The sequence below is a fragment of the Dysidea avara genome, chromosome 4, assembly GCF_963678975.1.
Source record: "Dysidea avara chromosome 4, odDysAvar1.4, whole genome shotgun sequence".
NCBI lineage: Eukaryota > Metazoa > Porifera > Demospongiae > Dictyoceratida > Dysideidae > Dysidea > Dysidea avara.
This window is the reverse complement of record NC_089275.1, coordinates 24,384,963-24,401,235: the sequence shown is the minus strand read 5'-3', so window position 1 is coordinate 24,401,235 and position 16,273 is coordinate 24,384,963. Positions and strand designations below refer to the sequence as shown.

The 16,273-nt window shown below is 38.8% G+C and overlaps 2 protein-coding genes across 2 annotated transcripts in view; one reads left to right on the top strand and one right to left on the bottom strand.

Moving 5' to 3' along the window:
* The window catches only part of LOC136254463 (D-2-hydroxyglutarate dehydrogenase, mitochondrial-like), a 39,045-nt gene that overhangs the window by 14,799 nt on the left and 7,973 nt on the right, over positions 1-16,273 (top strand). Inside the window, exons 3-7 of the mRNA XM_066047154.1 lie at positions 15,168-15,245; positions 15,298-15,338; positions 15,386-15,466; positions 15,521-15,620; positions 15,667-15,760. Of these exons, the coding sequence (XP_065903226.1) occupies positions 15,168-15,245; positions 15,298-15,338; positions 15,386-15,466; positions 15,521-15,620; positions 15,667-15,760 (394 nt within the window). The remainder of the gene's footprint in view (positions 1-15,167; positions 15,246-15,297; positions 15,339-15,385; positions 15,467-15,520; positions 15,621-15,666; positions 15,761-16,273) is intronic.
* LOC136254450 (uncharacterized) lies at positions 10,019-11,881 on the bottom strand. Its single transcript, XM_066047138.1, has 2 exons — positions 10,777-11,881; positions 10,019-10,725 (listed from the first exon to the last, which is right to left on the bottom strand). The coding sequence occupies exons 1-2, from the start codon at positions 10,915-10,917 to the stop codon at positions 10,159-10,161; spliced, it is 708 nt and encodes a 235-aa protein (XP_065903210.1). The 5' UTR covers positions 10,918-11,881; the 3' UTR covers positions 10,019-10,158.

Genomic DNA, 16,273 nt, shown 5'->3' with positions numbered 1-16,273 from the left:
TTTCTCTAAACAATTTGCGTGAGAAACACAATAGACACTCTAGATCTATAAAACACTTGAGAAGACGTTTCTGTGCATAAATTTGTGGTTAAAGTGGTTTGCTATAGTTACGCTTCGTTAGCAGCACATAGCAACGTAATTATAGATAATTCATGAATTACTAAATACACTAAATTACAGTATTTACAAATCCAATTTGAGTGGTCCGCAACTTAGAATTTTACCTCAATTCTATCGATGTGATTCCCTAATCTCTGAATAATTTACACTGATTCCAAGATTTGCTTGATTCATGATGATTATCTGATTCCAAGTAATTCCTCGAATGATTCTTCTGTTTCCAAGTGATTCTAATGATTCCAATTGATTCTTACGTTTCCGCACGCGATTCCTTCTCGGATTCTCTCTCGTTTCCTCAGTGAGGTTCTGTCGAGTTCTGTGCAGTTCAAGGAATGATATATTTCTGAGACGAAAAAAAATGGAATTTGCCGCTGAAGGTCGGCAATTTCGGCTGCTCGAAATGCTTTATACAACTTGAGAGAAGAAAGAAGTAGATCATTCCCTCTCCTGGTGTGGACCGGAGTGCCATAAAGCAGTAACACAAACTACTGGCCACTGATTTAGTTCACTGATGCAGGCAGACTGACTCATGTGGACTGCGCTGGCACCGAACTGATTATAAACCAAGTTATGGTCTTGATGGCTGTCTTCCATGCACTCAGTGTTCATGATTGGTGCTTCAAAATATATACTGTCCAATCAACATTTCAGAGTGCTTTCAGTCAGCATGCAGGGAATATGAGTCTGTCAGCAGCTTTTCAGTATATACTGACGCTGACAGTGCTTTGCAATGCACCGTAACATCACTTCAGGTAAACGTGAACAGGTTAACAGTGTTTAGCTGGTGATGAAGTGTTCTTGTATTCATATGCTGATGCTTGATTTTTTTTTATGCTTGATTATTTGTACTATAATTAATATGTATATGTTTCTGTTCTATTATGTTTGTATGCACTGTTTATTCTGTGTACCTAATTATTTACATATCTTACATGCCTAAAATCCTACATTATTAAGCTACAACCGTATATTGTCCGTTTTTAAATAGTGGAAATTGGATGACTTACCAATCATGTTTACCTGCGTTATGTGGCCTGATCATATATTTCTATTAGCAATTTTCTGTGCTAAAAGCATACACAGCATCATGGATATAATATATAGTGATATCAATGAACACAAAGCACAGTATATATATGGTCATTTCTAGTCACATGTCTTGCATAACCATTCTTTTGATTCTTCTATTGATTCCACTTCCACACTTAAATTCTCTAGACATCTCTTGTGGAACCATTCATTGCAGCCATCACATTGTACCATTTTGCAACCATCGTCTGGTAACCTACAATAACAGTATATGGAACATAATTCCTCCATTGCTATTCGATTGTTCACTCTTCTTTTCTTCAGCATCGGAAAAGTACCCAGAAAACCTTTCTAAAAGGACTCTTTTAAGCGAATTCTTAATGCCGCTTGGTCATACACTACATTTGCCGGTTCTTCATTATTTGCTATGCTGGTCATCATGGCAATGGCATAGAGACCACAATCAGCACTACCCTTCTGTAGTGCTACATTTATGACTTTAATCCTAATTGATTTTAATGGAGATTTGAGGTATCTTGCAATGACCTTTTGTGTTGCTAAACTAGGTATTTGCTGCAAAGAGTCATACAACTCAACTTCACCACTTATGCAACCTCTTGTAGAGATGATAACCCAGTGATTTATCTTTCCAAGCTGCACATGCACAATCTGTAAACTATTGTCATTATCAAATGGCTTCAAATTTTTTGAACTTTGCATCAAAGTATTACGTAACTCGTGTATGTGCAAAAATTGTCTCTTTATTGATTCCTGTGCTGCTCCCATATGAACATCACACAGTAAATGGTCAGTGCAAAGATGGGACTTATGCACTTTTGTTAAGCAATAGCTGCCATATTTCTTCCATGTTATAACAGCAGCTCTCTTCGATTGTAGTAGTGGAAGTCAAGTCTATTTTGTTGTCTGATGTTATGCACATGTTTCTTTTGATACTTCGCACTGCCTCCTCAGAAAGGGAAATGAGTTTTGCGCAGACTAACTTATGTTTGGAAGCATCACTTCCTAAAATACCATGAGGAACTTTTCAGCCGCTGCATTCTCTATATGCACTGATTTCAAGCAATTAAGTGACACTGTTAAAACATATTCATTCACTGAACAGTAATTAGGATAATTCAAGGAAGCACAGCATATTGAAAATGTGTTCACAGACAATGGAGGATGCCACTAAACCAGGAACAGACAACAGCAATGCGTTTATTAATAGCTGTGATATTCAGTGATGTCTGATTACACTGACGAGCCTTCTTTTTCCATCTTGGTAATAAAACTGCAAAACCTTGCCAATTCTCCATTTATGCTGGGACACAAAGATCACCAATACGGATGTATTAGCATGTCAATGAGTCTGGTAATCCAGGTATTGTTTGTTTGACATTTGGATTACTAGATTCACCTTCTTGACCTGCCATAGAGCTGCTAGTCTTCACTTGGGATACCAAACTGCTAGTCTTCACTTGGGATACCAAACTGCTAGTCTTCACTTGGAGTACCAAGGTAGTGGGTGAACTGCTAGTCTTCGCTTGAGGTACCAAACTGCTAGTCTTCACTTGGGGTACCAAACTGCTAGTCTCCACTTGGGATACCAAGGTAGTGGGTGAACTGCTAGTCTTCACTTGGGGTACCAAACTGCTAGTCTTCACTTGGGGTACCAAACCGCTAGTCTTCACTTGGGGTACCAAGGTGGTGGGTGAACTGCTAGTCTTCGCTTGAGGTACCAAACTGCTAGTCTTCACTTTGGGTACCAAACTGCTAGTCTCCACTTGGGGTACCAAACTGCTAGTCTTCACTTGGGGTACCAAGGTAGTGGGTGAACTGCTAGTCTTCACTTGAGGTACCAAACTGCTAGTCTTCACTTGGGGTACCAAACTGCTAGTCTCCACTTGGGATACCAAGGTAGTGGGTGAACTGCTAGTCTTCACTTGGGGTACCAAACTGCTAGTCTTCACTTGGGGTACCAAACCGCTAGTCTTCACTTGGGGTACCAAGGTGGTGGGTGAACTGCTAGTCTTCGCTTGAGGTACCAAACTGCTAGTCTTCACTTTGGGTACCAAACTGCTAGTCTCCACTTGGGGTACCAAACTGCTAGTCTTCACTTGGGGTACCAAGGTAGTGGGTGAACTGCTAGTCTTCACTTGAGGTACCAAACTGCTAGTCTTCACTTGGGGTACCAAACCGCTAGTTTTCACTTGGGATACCAAGGTAGTGGGTGAACTGCTAGTCTTCACTTGGGTACCAAACTGCTAGTCTTCACTTGGAGTACCAAGGTAGTGGGTGAACTGCTAGTCTTCGCTTGAGGTACCAAACTGCTAGTCTTCACTTGGGGTACCAAACTGCTAGTCTCCACTTGGGATACCAAGGTAGTGGGTGAACTGCTAGTCTTCACTTGGGGTACCAAACTGCTAGTCTTCACTTGGGGTACCAAACCGCTAGTCTTCACTTGGGGTACCAAGGTGGTGGGTGAACTGCTAGTCTTCGCTTGAGGTACCAAACTGCTAGTCTTCACTTTGGGTACCAAACTGCTAGTCTCCACTTGGGGTACCAAACTGCTAGTCTTCACTTGGGGTACCAAGGTAGTGGGTGAACTGCTAGTCTTCACTTGAGGTACCAAACTGCTAGTCTTCACTTGGGGTACCAAACCGCTAGTTTTCACTTGGGATACCAAGGTAGTGGGTGAACTGCTAGTCTTCACTTGGGTACCAAACTGCTAGTCTTCACTTGGGGTACCAAGGTAGTGGGTGAACTGCTAGTCTTCACTTTGGATACCAAGAGTCTGCAGTTGGGGTACAGAGATTGAGGCTTGTGAAGATATAGGTTTTATTCCAAATACACAGTCAACTGGATATGGTTGTGTTGATCTGACCCTAAATAGGCAATCTGTGGAAACTCTTTTCACACTCTTGAAACAACCACACTGTTGTTGTCTTACGGATAAAACAAGTTTTTCCATTATGGGTCACTTCAACAAATGGTATAATTTTATTATGATTCTTTTGTCGCTGCAGTTCAAACTTTGTATACATCACAATTGTCAGTGCACTTAAATCTGTTCTTAATCTTGCCACATTCACCTTTGTCAATCATTCCAAACTGTTCCATAGCAGCAATATCTGTGACAAAGTCTTCATTTTCTGATTCTGTAATACCATTACACTGTATGTCATCAACTAAGTTGCCATCATAGTCTTCTTCATCATTGTTATCATCATCAATTTCATCAATCTGAGCTGCTTTCACTGGTTTTGAAATAATATCCTTTATTTCCTCCTTGGTAAAAGATATTCCTAGTTCATTCATTACTCTAACTGCCTCCTTGTTGGCTCTTTCAATTGTGGAAATAATGTCTTCATCAGATATTTTGCTGAGACTGGTTTCTTGAACTGAATTATATCCAACTTTCTTAAGGTGTGCTGTGTGGTTCTAGGATATATTATACCGGTCTCACGTGTCTCTGATTCTAGCTGCAATTGGATTTGCAACCTATGTATACGATGTAAAAATCCCAGCATGCTGAAGTTTACAATTGTTGGTCATACTTCGTGCAGCTCTAAATGTTTGTTCACATGCTTGTGACCTCAATAGCCATGGAAGAAAATACTGGTCACCATGCGGAATTTTGTCCCTCAACATCAACAAAAAAAGTATCAAACTATGGCCATTCAATTCAACACAAGCATGGGCATTATATATGTGATAAAATTATTGCTGGTGGTATGCTTCTTGTCCTGCAGCAGCCTAAATTGCCAGAATCTGAAGAAGAAAATTACATACCAGCCCTTGTAAATTCGTCCAAAGGAGAGAGCTTCCTATTTAAGTACGCATCAACAAAATATTGTAGGCATTTAAGGTAATGGAATGTGCCTTTTGCATCTGGAAGCTGTTCTAATAAATTAAGTACACATTGTGCCGTAATCCATGACACAGCTTCAAAGTTCTGCTTGTCTTTATGTTGTATGTCTTTATGCCTTATTTCATGTTGGTCTTTTGTAAAAATGTTTAAAAATAATTTTTAAATGATGTGACCCAGCAAGAAAATCACCTATTGGAAGTATTACTGATGGTTTTAGTAAGTGGGCCTTCAGCTTAACAGCTACGTGAACATAATCCTTCATGTATATCACAGGAGCTGTTTGCTATAACCAGAACCAAGACCACTGTTTTGTGTTTGTAATTCTTTCAATAAAACTTGACAATGAGAACTGGAATTGATCATGTTGCAATTGGTCATTAGCATTAAGTTTAAAATCACATGAAACTTTCATCGCCCTCAAGATTCGGCTATCCACGTCACCTCCAAAACTAACTACAGTGATGTTTCATTTGTGGCATTCTGCATAAATATACTTCCAACGTTTCAACACCTCAGTTGCTGTAAAGCAGTTGTTGGTTTCAATACATCCTAGACAAAATGGAGGGACTTCCTTGCAGATACATTGCGCCATAAAGACATATGCAAACTTAGCAATCTGTTGTGACCTGAAGCAATCTTCTATGTCCTCCAGGAACAAAGCTAAAAATGAATCGACTATGGGCAAACCGTCGTTGTTGCATAGAAGTACAAAACCAACTAGCCTGTTAGTCTCAATATCAAACTCTACTTGACTTGAGTCAAGTCGCATCCTCACTGATGGCAATAAATTTACTTTAAAACATTGCCAGTTCATTGAATTGGAACTGGCCTTCCAATATGCGATGGTATTGAGAGTGAATGGCTCCCTGCACAGTGCGAAGACTTGGTAAAGCAGTCGGCATATTCTTGTGAACAAGGTTGTAGGCCATTGAGCCAGCATATAAGAACAAAGATGTTGCAAACTTCTTTACTACCTCACTGTGCCTTCTGCCTTGAGGGTGCTTATTAGCATTTTTTTCAGCATTTGTTACAATTTGGTTTTAAAATGATCTTAAATCAACACGCTCATTCTCTCCAAGTATTCTCTTTCGATCTTCATTTGCTTCATTAAAAGCCTTCATCAAATCGTCATTAGACTTACTCAATAAGTCTATTTTCTACCAAATCAAAGTAATTTGTTATCTTTTCCTGTGATGGACCAGATGCTCACTTTAACATAGCCATTGTTTTTTTACGACAACCATATGACCAATCAACCTTAACCATAATAGGAGGGGCTACTCGAAAAACCTGATTGCTTTCCTTCACTTCATGTTCAGCCTCGCACTCACCTCCTGTGGTAACAGAGGGTAGATCACACGAACTGCCATCTCCCAGCACTGAAGGCCTTGCAATTATATGCCTCTCATCAGCTATGGCTGAAGTACTGGTAGTGGTGTTATATGGTTGGCAAGATGTATGATCTGGTACGCCTGAACTTTCAGTAGAAACCTCAACTGTTAGAGCTGCCTCATCTGTTACAACTGTGAGCATTTCATCAGCTACACCAGATGTACTGGTAGTGGTCTCAGTAGGGATAATAACAGAAGTATCATCTGGTACAACAGCTGTACTGGCAGATTGTGAATGCTTAAGTTGTGGTGCTGATGACTTAGATTTAGAAAAGTATTGATCAAGCGGGTTTGCTGTTATTTCTTTTTTTCTATTTATGTAGGTTTTCACATGACACTACCAATTAGACAATTTGATGCAGCCTTTGGTATCAATACCTAGATGCTTTTATTCATAGCACATCTGGCACATTATAGCTGCTGTATACCCACCACTCTCACTGGGCTTCACTTGGATTTCATAATCCTTGTTCTCTTTTAGCTTTCTTAAGCGAATGTCAGTTTAGGGGAACTAAACCATTCAGCAATATTCTTTCGTAGCGTACAGGTTATCTTATAATAATCAACATGACACCCAACACTGCTTTTATAGGACTCTTTTTTGCATTACTTGTAAGAATAGATTTCAAAGGCTTCATATGGAAACTTCTGCAAACATCTTTCACAAAAAAGGAGATCGCATTCCTGTGCCCAGGAGAAATACTAGGCTCTGAAGCTACAAAATCATCACTATGAAACCTGCAGGAAAAAAATATAATTAATAACAATGTGTAGCTACTCGTGTGGCTGTATATATTAGGCTTAGTCTTGCGTGGCCAGACCCTTTCCGCGTAGTCGCTTATCGATTAGAGATTATAAGCGGCGTGCTACAAGGGTCTGGACTAGTTCGTGCACTAAAAGTTTTCAACACGTTATTGGTGACGATTCCTTGACTGGGTAACAAGCATCCTGCGCTAGTAAAAGATCAAAATTGTGTACTGGAAATAGTCGCATGTGACAAGTAGTTGAAGATAAATTAACGACACGAGGTGTACTGGCTGAATGGATCTGCCGTCTGCCCTGAATCACGCGTCTCAGCATATGGGTATCCAAGGATTAAAGCCTAAACAGTTAGAAACTATAGAGGCATTTGTTTCTGGAAAAGACATGTTTGTTTCCTTGCCAACTGGTTATGGCAAATCTATGATATTTGCAATGCTCCCTCTACTGTTTGATTTCTTATTTGGTAAGGTGTAGCTAAGCAATTATACTCGTGCATACAATATTATTATGTCATATTGCTTTTGTTTCTAAAAGGTGCCCAGGGAAGCATTGCTGTGGTTGTCACACCTTTGATACCTTTAATAATTGATCAAAAGGGGAAATTTTTGCAGAGGGGTTTGAAAGTAGAATTGTTGGTGAAGCCCAAACTGATGAAAATGCTACCATGGATGTGTTAAATGGAGATGTTCAGTTGGTATACATTAGTCCTGAGTCCTTATTGCTTAATCAGAGATATCGCAACACCTATGTATGTACCAGCAGAAATTGAAGGCTCTTGTTGTTGACAAAGTTCACTGTGCTAAGTTCTGATAAATCATAATTCTGTACGTTTTAAATACTGTGGGTGATAAATTTCGAACTGCTTTTGCTGATATTGGAAACATTAGAAGCTTATTGCCAAAAAATATCAATGTTATGGCACTGACAGCCACAGCAACCAGGACTACTCTGTCCAGTGTGAAGTCCAGACTTGCGATGGAGGATCCTGTGATAGTTGGTCTACCTCCTGATAGATCTAACATTAAAATTATTGTGGAGCCATGCCCAGATTTAAGTGAATTGTGTGAAGAATTAGCAAAGGACCTACATGAAAATCGCACAAAGACCACTAAAACTGTTGTATTCTGTAGGTCATTAAAGGACTGTGGAAAAATGTGTAAGATGATGAAGAAATCGTTGGGTAAAGATATTACAGAGCCTCCAAAACTTCCTTATCATTTCCTGCAGTTCCGGCTTATTGATGTTTTCATGGCAGCATCTGATAATGATATGCGAGAAGAAATTATCACAGAATTTTGCAAAAGTGATACTAAACTAAGGCTAATAAATAGTGGGAATCGACTGTAAAGACATAGTCTGGGTTATTAATTATGGAACACCAAATGCTCTAGAGGAGCTAGTACAAGATATGGGGCGGGCAGGAAGGAATGGTAACCAGGCTCAAGCCATTTTGTATCACGAAGCAATTGGTAATGATGTAAGTGAGCAAGCAAAACTCTATGGAGAAACATTAGTGTTTGCCGCAGGGAACAGCTTTTTAAGGATTTTCTTTTCTTTAACAAAGAGAGTAGTCTTAGTGGATGTGATTGTTGCGATTTGTGTACCATATGGTGTACTTGTAAAGATTGTGGTGTTTGGTAAACTAATTGATAGTTATTGCAAATCCCACATCAAAATGTATTACAGAAATCATGTTAGAAGATTTAATAATTATAATATTGATCAATATGCATCATAATTCAGTACTTGCTTCTTAGCCCATTCCTTTCTATTTTTTCAGTCAATTAAGGCCATTAATTGTTTGTGCTTATGAAATCCCTTATCAGACCACCCATTTGTGATCTGAAACATCTTCTCTGCCACTAACTGTTCATCTAAGTTTTGCAAATCCTTGTCAAAGGATGGCATTGAGTGATAGTCTTTGGTTGACGTAATATTGGAAATATTTTCAAAGTTTGTGCATACTGTCTCAACTAGCCCCAACACCTTTGAGGCATGCTGAACACTCTCAGGAGAAATGTTAGATCCTAAGCCATGCAACATTCCCTTCAATCTTTTGTTCAAATGTTCCAAATGAAGGGTCTACTGGAATATTCTTCCCAGTTCTGCCATGAGTGTTGATCGTCCTAGACCACTTTATCTCAGCAATCTTTCTAGGCAAGAGTAAAGAAGACTGGGCCAACAAGAGAAACCCCTCTTTGGCATAGTTGCAATGTCCTGTGTCTTTGAAAGTTGCAGTTTAAAATTTCCAGTAACTCAGCATTCGGTTGCCATCATCCATCTTGATGGCATCATGAAATCCATGCCATAACAGTGCCATTGTTAAGAAGTTGGTGGCATATGCATATATGGAATCATTAACATTTGTCACACTACCAGAAACTGCACTGTCAGGGATGGATATGTTTACAAATTTATTGACAATAGATTCTGCAATGGCCTTACAGTCGGGCGATGAATGTCTGGATTCATCCATCACTTGCTCTGCTGCTGTAGTTACATGGGCACACATTGCAACATTCAAGAAGTCCTCTGCTGCCTTCATATTATGCTTTGAAATTTTCCAAATGAAGTACAATTTATCACCAGCTTTAGTTGGAACAAAGTGCCCTTGTCATGAGGTGTCACAGAGTAAAATCGGTTTTGCAGAACCTAAAATTCAATAATATAAAACACATAATTATTCAGTATAAAGTAACAAGACAAAGTCTTGCATGCCAGTCACTGGTAGCTGGTACATATCCATCCAAGCGAGCTAAGCTTGTGAAAACAATGCAAAGCTGATGTTCTATGTGTCTTAGGACATCATATTGCCTACCTTGATACAAGCACTTTAAAATCATCCACGATCTGTTGCAGGTCAGTCATATTTGGCAGTACAACTTCATAGGACAGGACTCCTGAAGGTCGCCCATCTTCTAATCCTGATGTATCGAATCTGTTCAAGACTGCATATGCATGACAAAAATGCATAGACTTTGTGGATCAATTGATTCTCTGAAAGCTATGTCGCACATTCATGTCAAGGTTGTCTATTACCCAAACATAGCCATTGCCATCCATGGGTGCATTGCACATGTTTCTGGCTACAGTAGTCTCAGTTTGGCAAACCTCACTTGAGCTCCCCTGGGTGGCTTCTACTTCCATTCGAGTATCAAGTGGTGACCCATGCATCAAACTATTAGCAGTACTAGTATCCGGCACAAGTACATCACATTCAGATATCTGATGACCATCTACAGGCACTGTAATATTGTTGGGATTGCCAGTATCCTGAGACACAAGCTCTACTTTGCCACCTATGAGGCCATTAGGGTCAATCTGGAAAACGTCAACTTCTTCTCCATCATCATCTACATCAACATTATCGTCATTGTCTAAATGTACACTTTCACATTCTGATATCAGTGATACTTCACCAATGGAGTAATCACTCTCTTCATCTGTGGACACATCTGCCAAGTGGTATTCACAGTGCTGCGATGGTTCTACTTCATCTGTGGGTATATCTGTCACTACACTGTACTCACAGTGCTGTATTGGCACCAGCCTCTATACAAACAATGGAGAAAAAAATAAAAAGGAACACTTAAATTAATATACCTTCTTTAATTCACTAGCCCAATGCAAAACTTTTGCATCAAACTGCTTAGATAACTTGGTTATTATACCCACAGTAGAAGAGGGTGACATGCACACCATCAAAGGTTGAAGGTACCTATAAACCTTTAATAAGTACATCATACATAATATGAAGCTAGGTTACATGCCAGAAGTACCTGCTGACTAGTTCCATGCCATACAACAAAACAGATATCACTCTGTGGAGTAGGGACATATATTTGCACCTCTCCTTAAGCATAACACAAATCAAATATGTTAAAAACATATTGCTACTCCGGGATAAAATCTTCTGCAACAACTTGAGAAGGGTGTGAACTCTCTGACTAAATTCTTCCCAGATTGCAGTCCAGCTGAAATTTTGCAAGCCTTCATTACCATTTCTCAATAGTGAAACATTCTTCAAACCACAGATCGCCTTCATCTCAATGCGGATTTGTCTCACCACACAAATGATGACATAGTCATGTATCTTTGTAAAGAAAAAAAACACTTGTAGCCACTAATCTGTAACGTCCGGTGGCGAGTGATACTACTGCACCCTTCCTCCTCGGAGTGATGTGCTTGGCTTGCTTTGGTACACAGCCTGGTTGTGCCTGTCGCTTGATAATTACCTATAGGTAGATCAGTAAGTTTACACAAGATATTTGTAGTCTGCCATTACTGATACATCTACAGAATCTGATTGAGACAAAGATCTGGTTGGTGTGATAGCTGGCACTGGTGAGGTTTCTTGAGATCTCTTGTTTCCTGTTGAAACCCTCTCAGGTGGTGGTGGAGGTACATTCCCTCTGGCATTAAACAAAACTGCACAATTTGCAGTAATGTCTGCATTAGTTTTGGCGCGTTCTGCTTCCTGAGATCGTTGCCTTTTCAAGAGACTTTGGCACTTATCACAGAGATAAGGGGATGAACTTATGAACAAGTTCCAGAACAATCCAAAATCGATTCCTCCATGGAACTGCGATAATACCTTCTTTAAAAGTGCTGCTTCTTCTTCACAAGCAACTCCACTCAAAATTTTCTACTTATTTTTCGCTGTAAATGAAGATGAACTAAGATTGTTTGTCTACCAAACAATTACTTGTCGAAGGTTCACTGTTAGGTATTAGGCAAAACCCACACAGGTCTCTAGCCGGCACTCTCTAGACGCTTTCGTCCTCGATTTCATCAGCCCGGTACAGCAATTCCACTTCTTGGGCGCTTAAGAGATCGCGTGAGTCAATTAACGCTCACCAACCACTGGTGAGAGCAGTTATTTTTGAAATCACGAACTAATCCAGACCCTTGTAGCGTGCCGCTTATAATGTCTAATCGATAAGCGGCTGCGCGGAAAGGGTCTGGCCACGCGTGACTAACATTGGACCTCATAATTATATAGAGTAATTGTATAGTCCATATGCCTCTAGTGTACTTTGTGGGAATTATTTTATTTCCCTCTGCAGTGATAGAATTTATGGGTCAGCAACAACACACAAATGTAGTTAGCACTGTTCACAAGCATGCATAAATGTACAGAACTTTTATTTCTCCCCTACTCAAAAGTGTGCAAAGAAAATGCTAATGCTAAACTTGCATCATGCATATACTGTATACGTATATTCAGTGTTGGTTGTCCCTGCTGCATCTTGTTTCACACTCAACATTACAAGCCTTTTTGTCAGAACATAGACGAATGTTAACCTCATTCTTTTTTGAAAATATGTAATATTGATGATCTCAAGTCTTTACATAGGCAGTTCTCCAGTATCTATACCCCAAAGCTTGCTAGTTAACACATTATAAATAAAACAGAAGGCATGGATGAAAGTATGTGACTGGACCTGCTATAATAGGGCACATTGACACATAAATTTTTAAAATTTTCATAACATTTTATACCATCATGCTATTATACGTATATGGTCATACACTTTTAGCCATTATTAATTTAGTTAGGTACATACATATATACAAATTAAGCAAATATTCTATTACAGTACTGAGATATGGTTATACTGTATGATGGGGTGTAGTTTGTGCCCACATGTCCTATTTTTGCAGGCCCAGTTCAAGGAGCAAATATGTAAATTGTGTAACACAAAATGCAAGGCTTGGATGGTTGGATGACTTTGATATTAAACTCTATCCACACTATACATGTGCATCTATAGTACATTATGTAGGTGACCAGATTTGACAAAACCAGGCTTCCACACACATCCAACACATCAACTGTAACTTGACCACCCAGTGTTATTGGCCTAAAATTTTCACACTAGCTTTATAAAATGTGGCATGTCAAAATTTCAAACTGATATAGCTAGTCCTCCAAAATTAAATCTGGATGTGTGTGGAAGCCTGGTTTTGTCAAGTCCGGTCACATGTTTATCAGTTAGCTACACATGTAACTACTAACCAGCACACTGTTGCTAGAGCCAGTGTGCATCAGTACTGCTTTCACAGTGTGTCATGCAGCATTATCACACCTGGAATGTTAGTGTGTCATGATCGATCACCGGTTTATCTATAGTGCATACCTGTTTTCTTTACATATTCCAACAGTTTGTCAATGTCATTACACTCGGGTGACTCGTTAACAATGTTCATCTCTGCAATTACTTGAAGAGTGTCATAGCCACAAACTACGAAGATGTTCTGGATGTATGGCTGCATCAGTGTGATGGCAGTTTCAGCCTGACTGGACATATTATAGTTATCATTGGCGGGCTCGTACATCCCTATTGTCTAGCTTGCTCCTTCTGCACTCATTGCCCAATTGGGTCTACAAAAAGCAGAAATCATGTTAGGTAGCTTTTTAATAGTAACTGTGTAGCTTGCTCTATAGCTAGCAGCCTTACCAATTGCTCCACAACAACTACAAGCCAAATTAGCAAGTAAACTCGTATGCGTGAAGTACTGTATCTTCAGTGTACCACTAAAGGCAATCTCGCATTCAAAGTCTGAGAAAGCAAGCTGGGAAGTAAACAAACCAATTAAGAACAGATGCTGTGTGCCTTGTCCGATACACGCCATTACAAAATCATGTTACACCATCACAAAACACAATGTTTTACTGAAATTATACGTGCATTATTAATAATTTACAAAGAGTGACATTGTTACGATTCTTGTGATTCTGGTGTGATTCACCATGATTCTACCTTGATTCTCAGGATCGTCAACGTGATTCCTAGAGTTGCGTACCCCTTGATCCAGTTATCTAGCTAAATTAATAACATATCAAAAAGGCTAATGGAAATTGTAACATTTGTACAAAGTTCTAAATTTTAACCTTAATTCTTATGAAATATACATTAACACAGCCTAAAAACTACTTCATGTTCTTTTTGTAGCTTTAGCTTGGTCCCACTGATCAGTTAAAATTTTTTTGAACAGCCATTGTTTCTTGCCCAATAGAAAATACATGTATTTGCATTATATACAAATAAGGCAAAAGTACACCCATTAGAATCCATAATTTTCCTGACAAACCATGCATAAAAACAAAGCCCTTGAATTTCTCTATACAATGGCATCCAAGCATTTGTTGTAACACTTTTATAGTGGCAGTTGTTAACAGTTGACTCCACCACAATGTGCGCCCCATACAATTTTCTATTGGAGAAATTCGTTACCTCAGTACGCAAACCTCAAAAGCACGGTGGGTTGCCCATACCCAAATTCACTAAACTTGGTCTCATTCGATGAGTTGAATCGTACAGATTAAGAATCCACCCAAACAAATGGCTGAACTGGTCACTGTACAAAGATACATCACAAAATATATGAAAAAACAAGGTTTTTTCACAGTACAATTTCATACCTGGATGCATAAATTTGCCATACAAGGCTCTCTCCTCTTTTCCATTGGTCGCTATACAAAATATTGATGCGCAATTTATCAATGATTCTGATAATTGCACCCCCATCTCCGTAAACTGAAGTATGCGGAAGTTATGATGTGTTGTTTGAAAGACAGTGTTATTTTCCGTAATTTTTAATTCGTAAAAATTAAATGTACAGTAAATGCGTCAAAGTTTTTGATATGGTAGCAATAGCATGAATAAAATATACATGGTTGATTATTTGCAGAATGGGAAAGTATTAACTGCATGGCTGCCTGGTTTTTAGAAGTAGCATAACATCAACTTGTTTATTCTACTCTTTTAAAAAAGGATTCCTACACAGCTTTATGCTGTGAAGTAAAAATTCCCATACCAGTGTGGAAGTAAATCCTATAAGTATACAAAAAAAACTTACATCTGAAATGATTCCTATACTTATAGGAATTACTCCTACACATATTCATGTTTAGATATACAGTAGATAACTTTGTAACTCAGATATTCAAGTATGTGTGTGTGTGTGTATGTGCTTGCTATCTATTGTAGAGGACAAAGTTCTGTTGTGGTTAAACCCAAAACAACTGGTCAGGTTTCTCAGATACTGAAGCATTGCAGTGAGAGAAAGTTAGACACATACAGTACTTGGTTTAAGATTTTGAATTTTTTTTTGTACTAGCTTGGCAGTGGTGACTCAAGGTGGGAACACAGGACTTGTTGGTGAGTAATACTATATCAATAATTGACTAGTTTTCCTAACTATTCAGGTGGTAGTACTCCAGTATTTGATGAAGTTGTTATTGCACTATCATCAATGAACAGAGTCCTTTCTGTAGATGAACTATCAGGTGCTTTAGTGTTATATTTGTTTATCATTGTTGTTGCATTTGTGTTCAAAATAGGTATCCTTGTTTGTGAGGCAGGGTGCATTTTAGAGTCACTATCAAGTATGGTAATGGATAAAGGGTTTGTAATGCCTCTTGATTTAGCTGCCAAAGGAAGGTCACTATATGTTATGATCAACAAAATATTATGTATAGTTTTGTAGCTGTCAAATTGGAGGCAATGCTGCAACCAATGCTGGTGGAATTCGTCTTATGCGTTATGGCTCATTACATGGTAACATCTTAGGCATGAATGTGGTAAGATTTTGTTTGTTTGTACATTCAGTTGTGTTAATTTAAGTTATTTGGTGCAACAGCCATTCTTTCTTTTTGATGTGGTATAGTCATACAAAAAAATTAAACAAACGATTTACATTTGAATAGGAAAATAAAACCAATAAAAGTCTAAACGTAGAGCTATACTAGCGGATATTTCATCCATGTAGTCAAAGCTGTACTATTGACAAGCTGTATGACTTATATAGTAGATGACCTCCCTTACTTTATTGTTTTTTAATTCCCCACTCAGATGTAACTTTTCCTTATACTTGTAATATTAGTTTCTCTTAGTTCATCCAAAACAGCAATGTGAGCTGGTGGATTTGATTCATTTCTGGATAGCTGAATTACGTAGTTCACATGACCCATATTGCAATCTTTTTAGTCTGCTATACGTAGCTAGTTATTAAATTGCTTAATCTATATAACTGCATTCAGCCACCAATGGTATAAAAATTCAGTGATGCAGCAAGAAAAACGGCGATGTGGGTG

Coding starts and splice junctions, on each gene's coding strand:
- LOC136254450 (XM_066047138.1), bottom strand. CDS start 10,917: ATGATGTACTTATTAAAGGTTTATAGGTACCTTCAACCTTTGATGGTG. Junction 10,726..10,776: donor GGGCTAGTGAATTAAAGAAG/GTATATTAATTT, acceptor TTGTTTGTATAG/AGGCTGGTGCCAATACAGCA.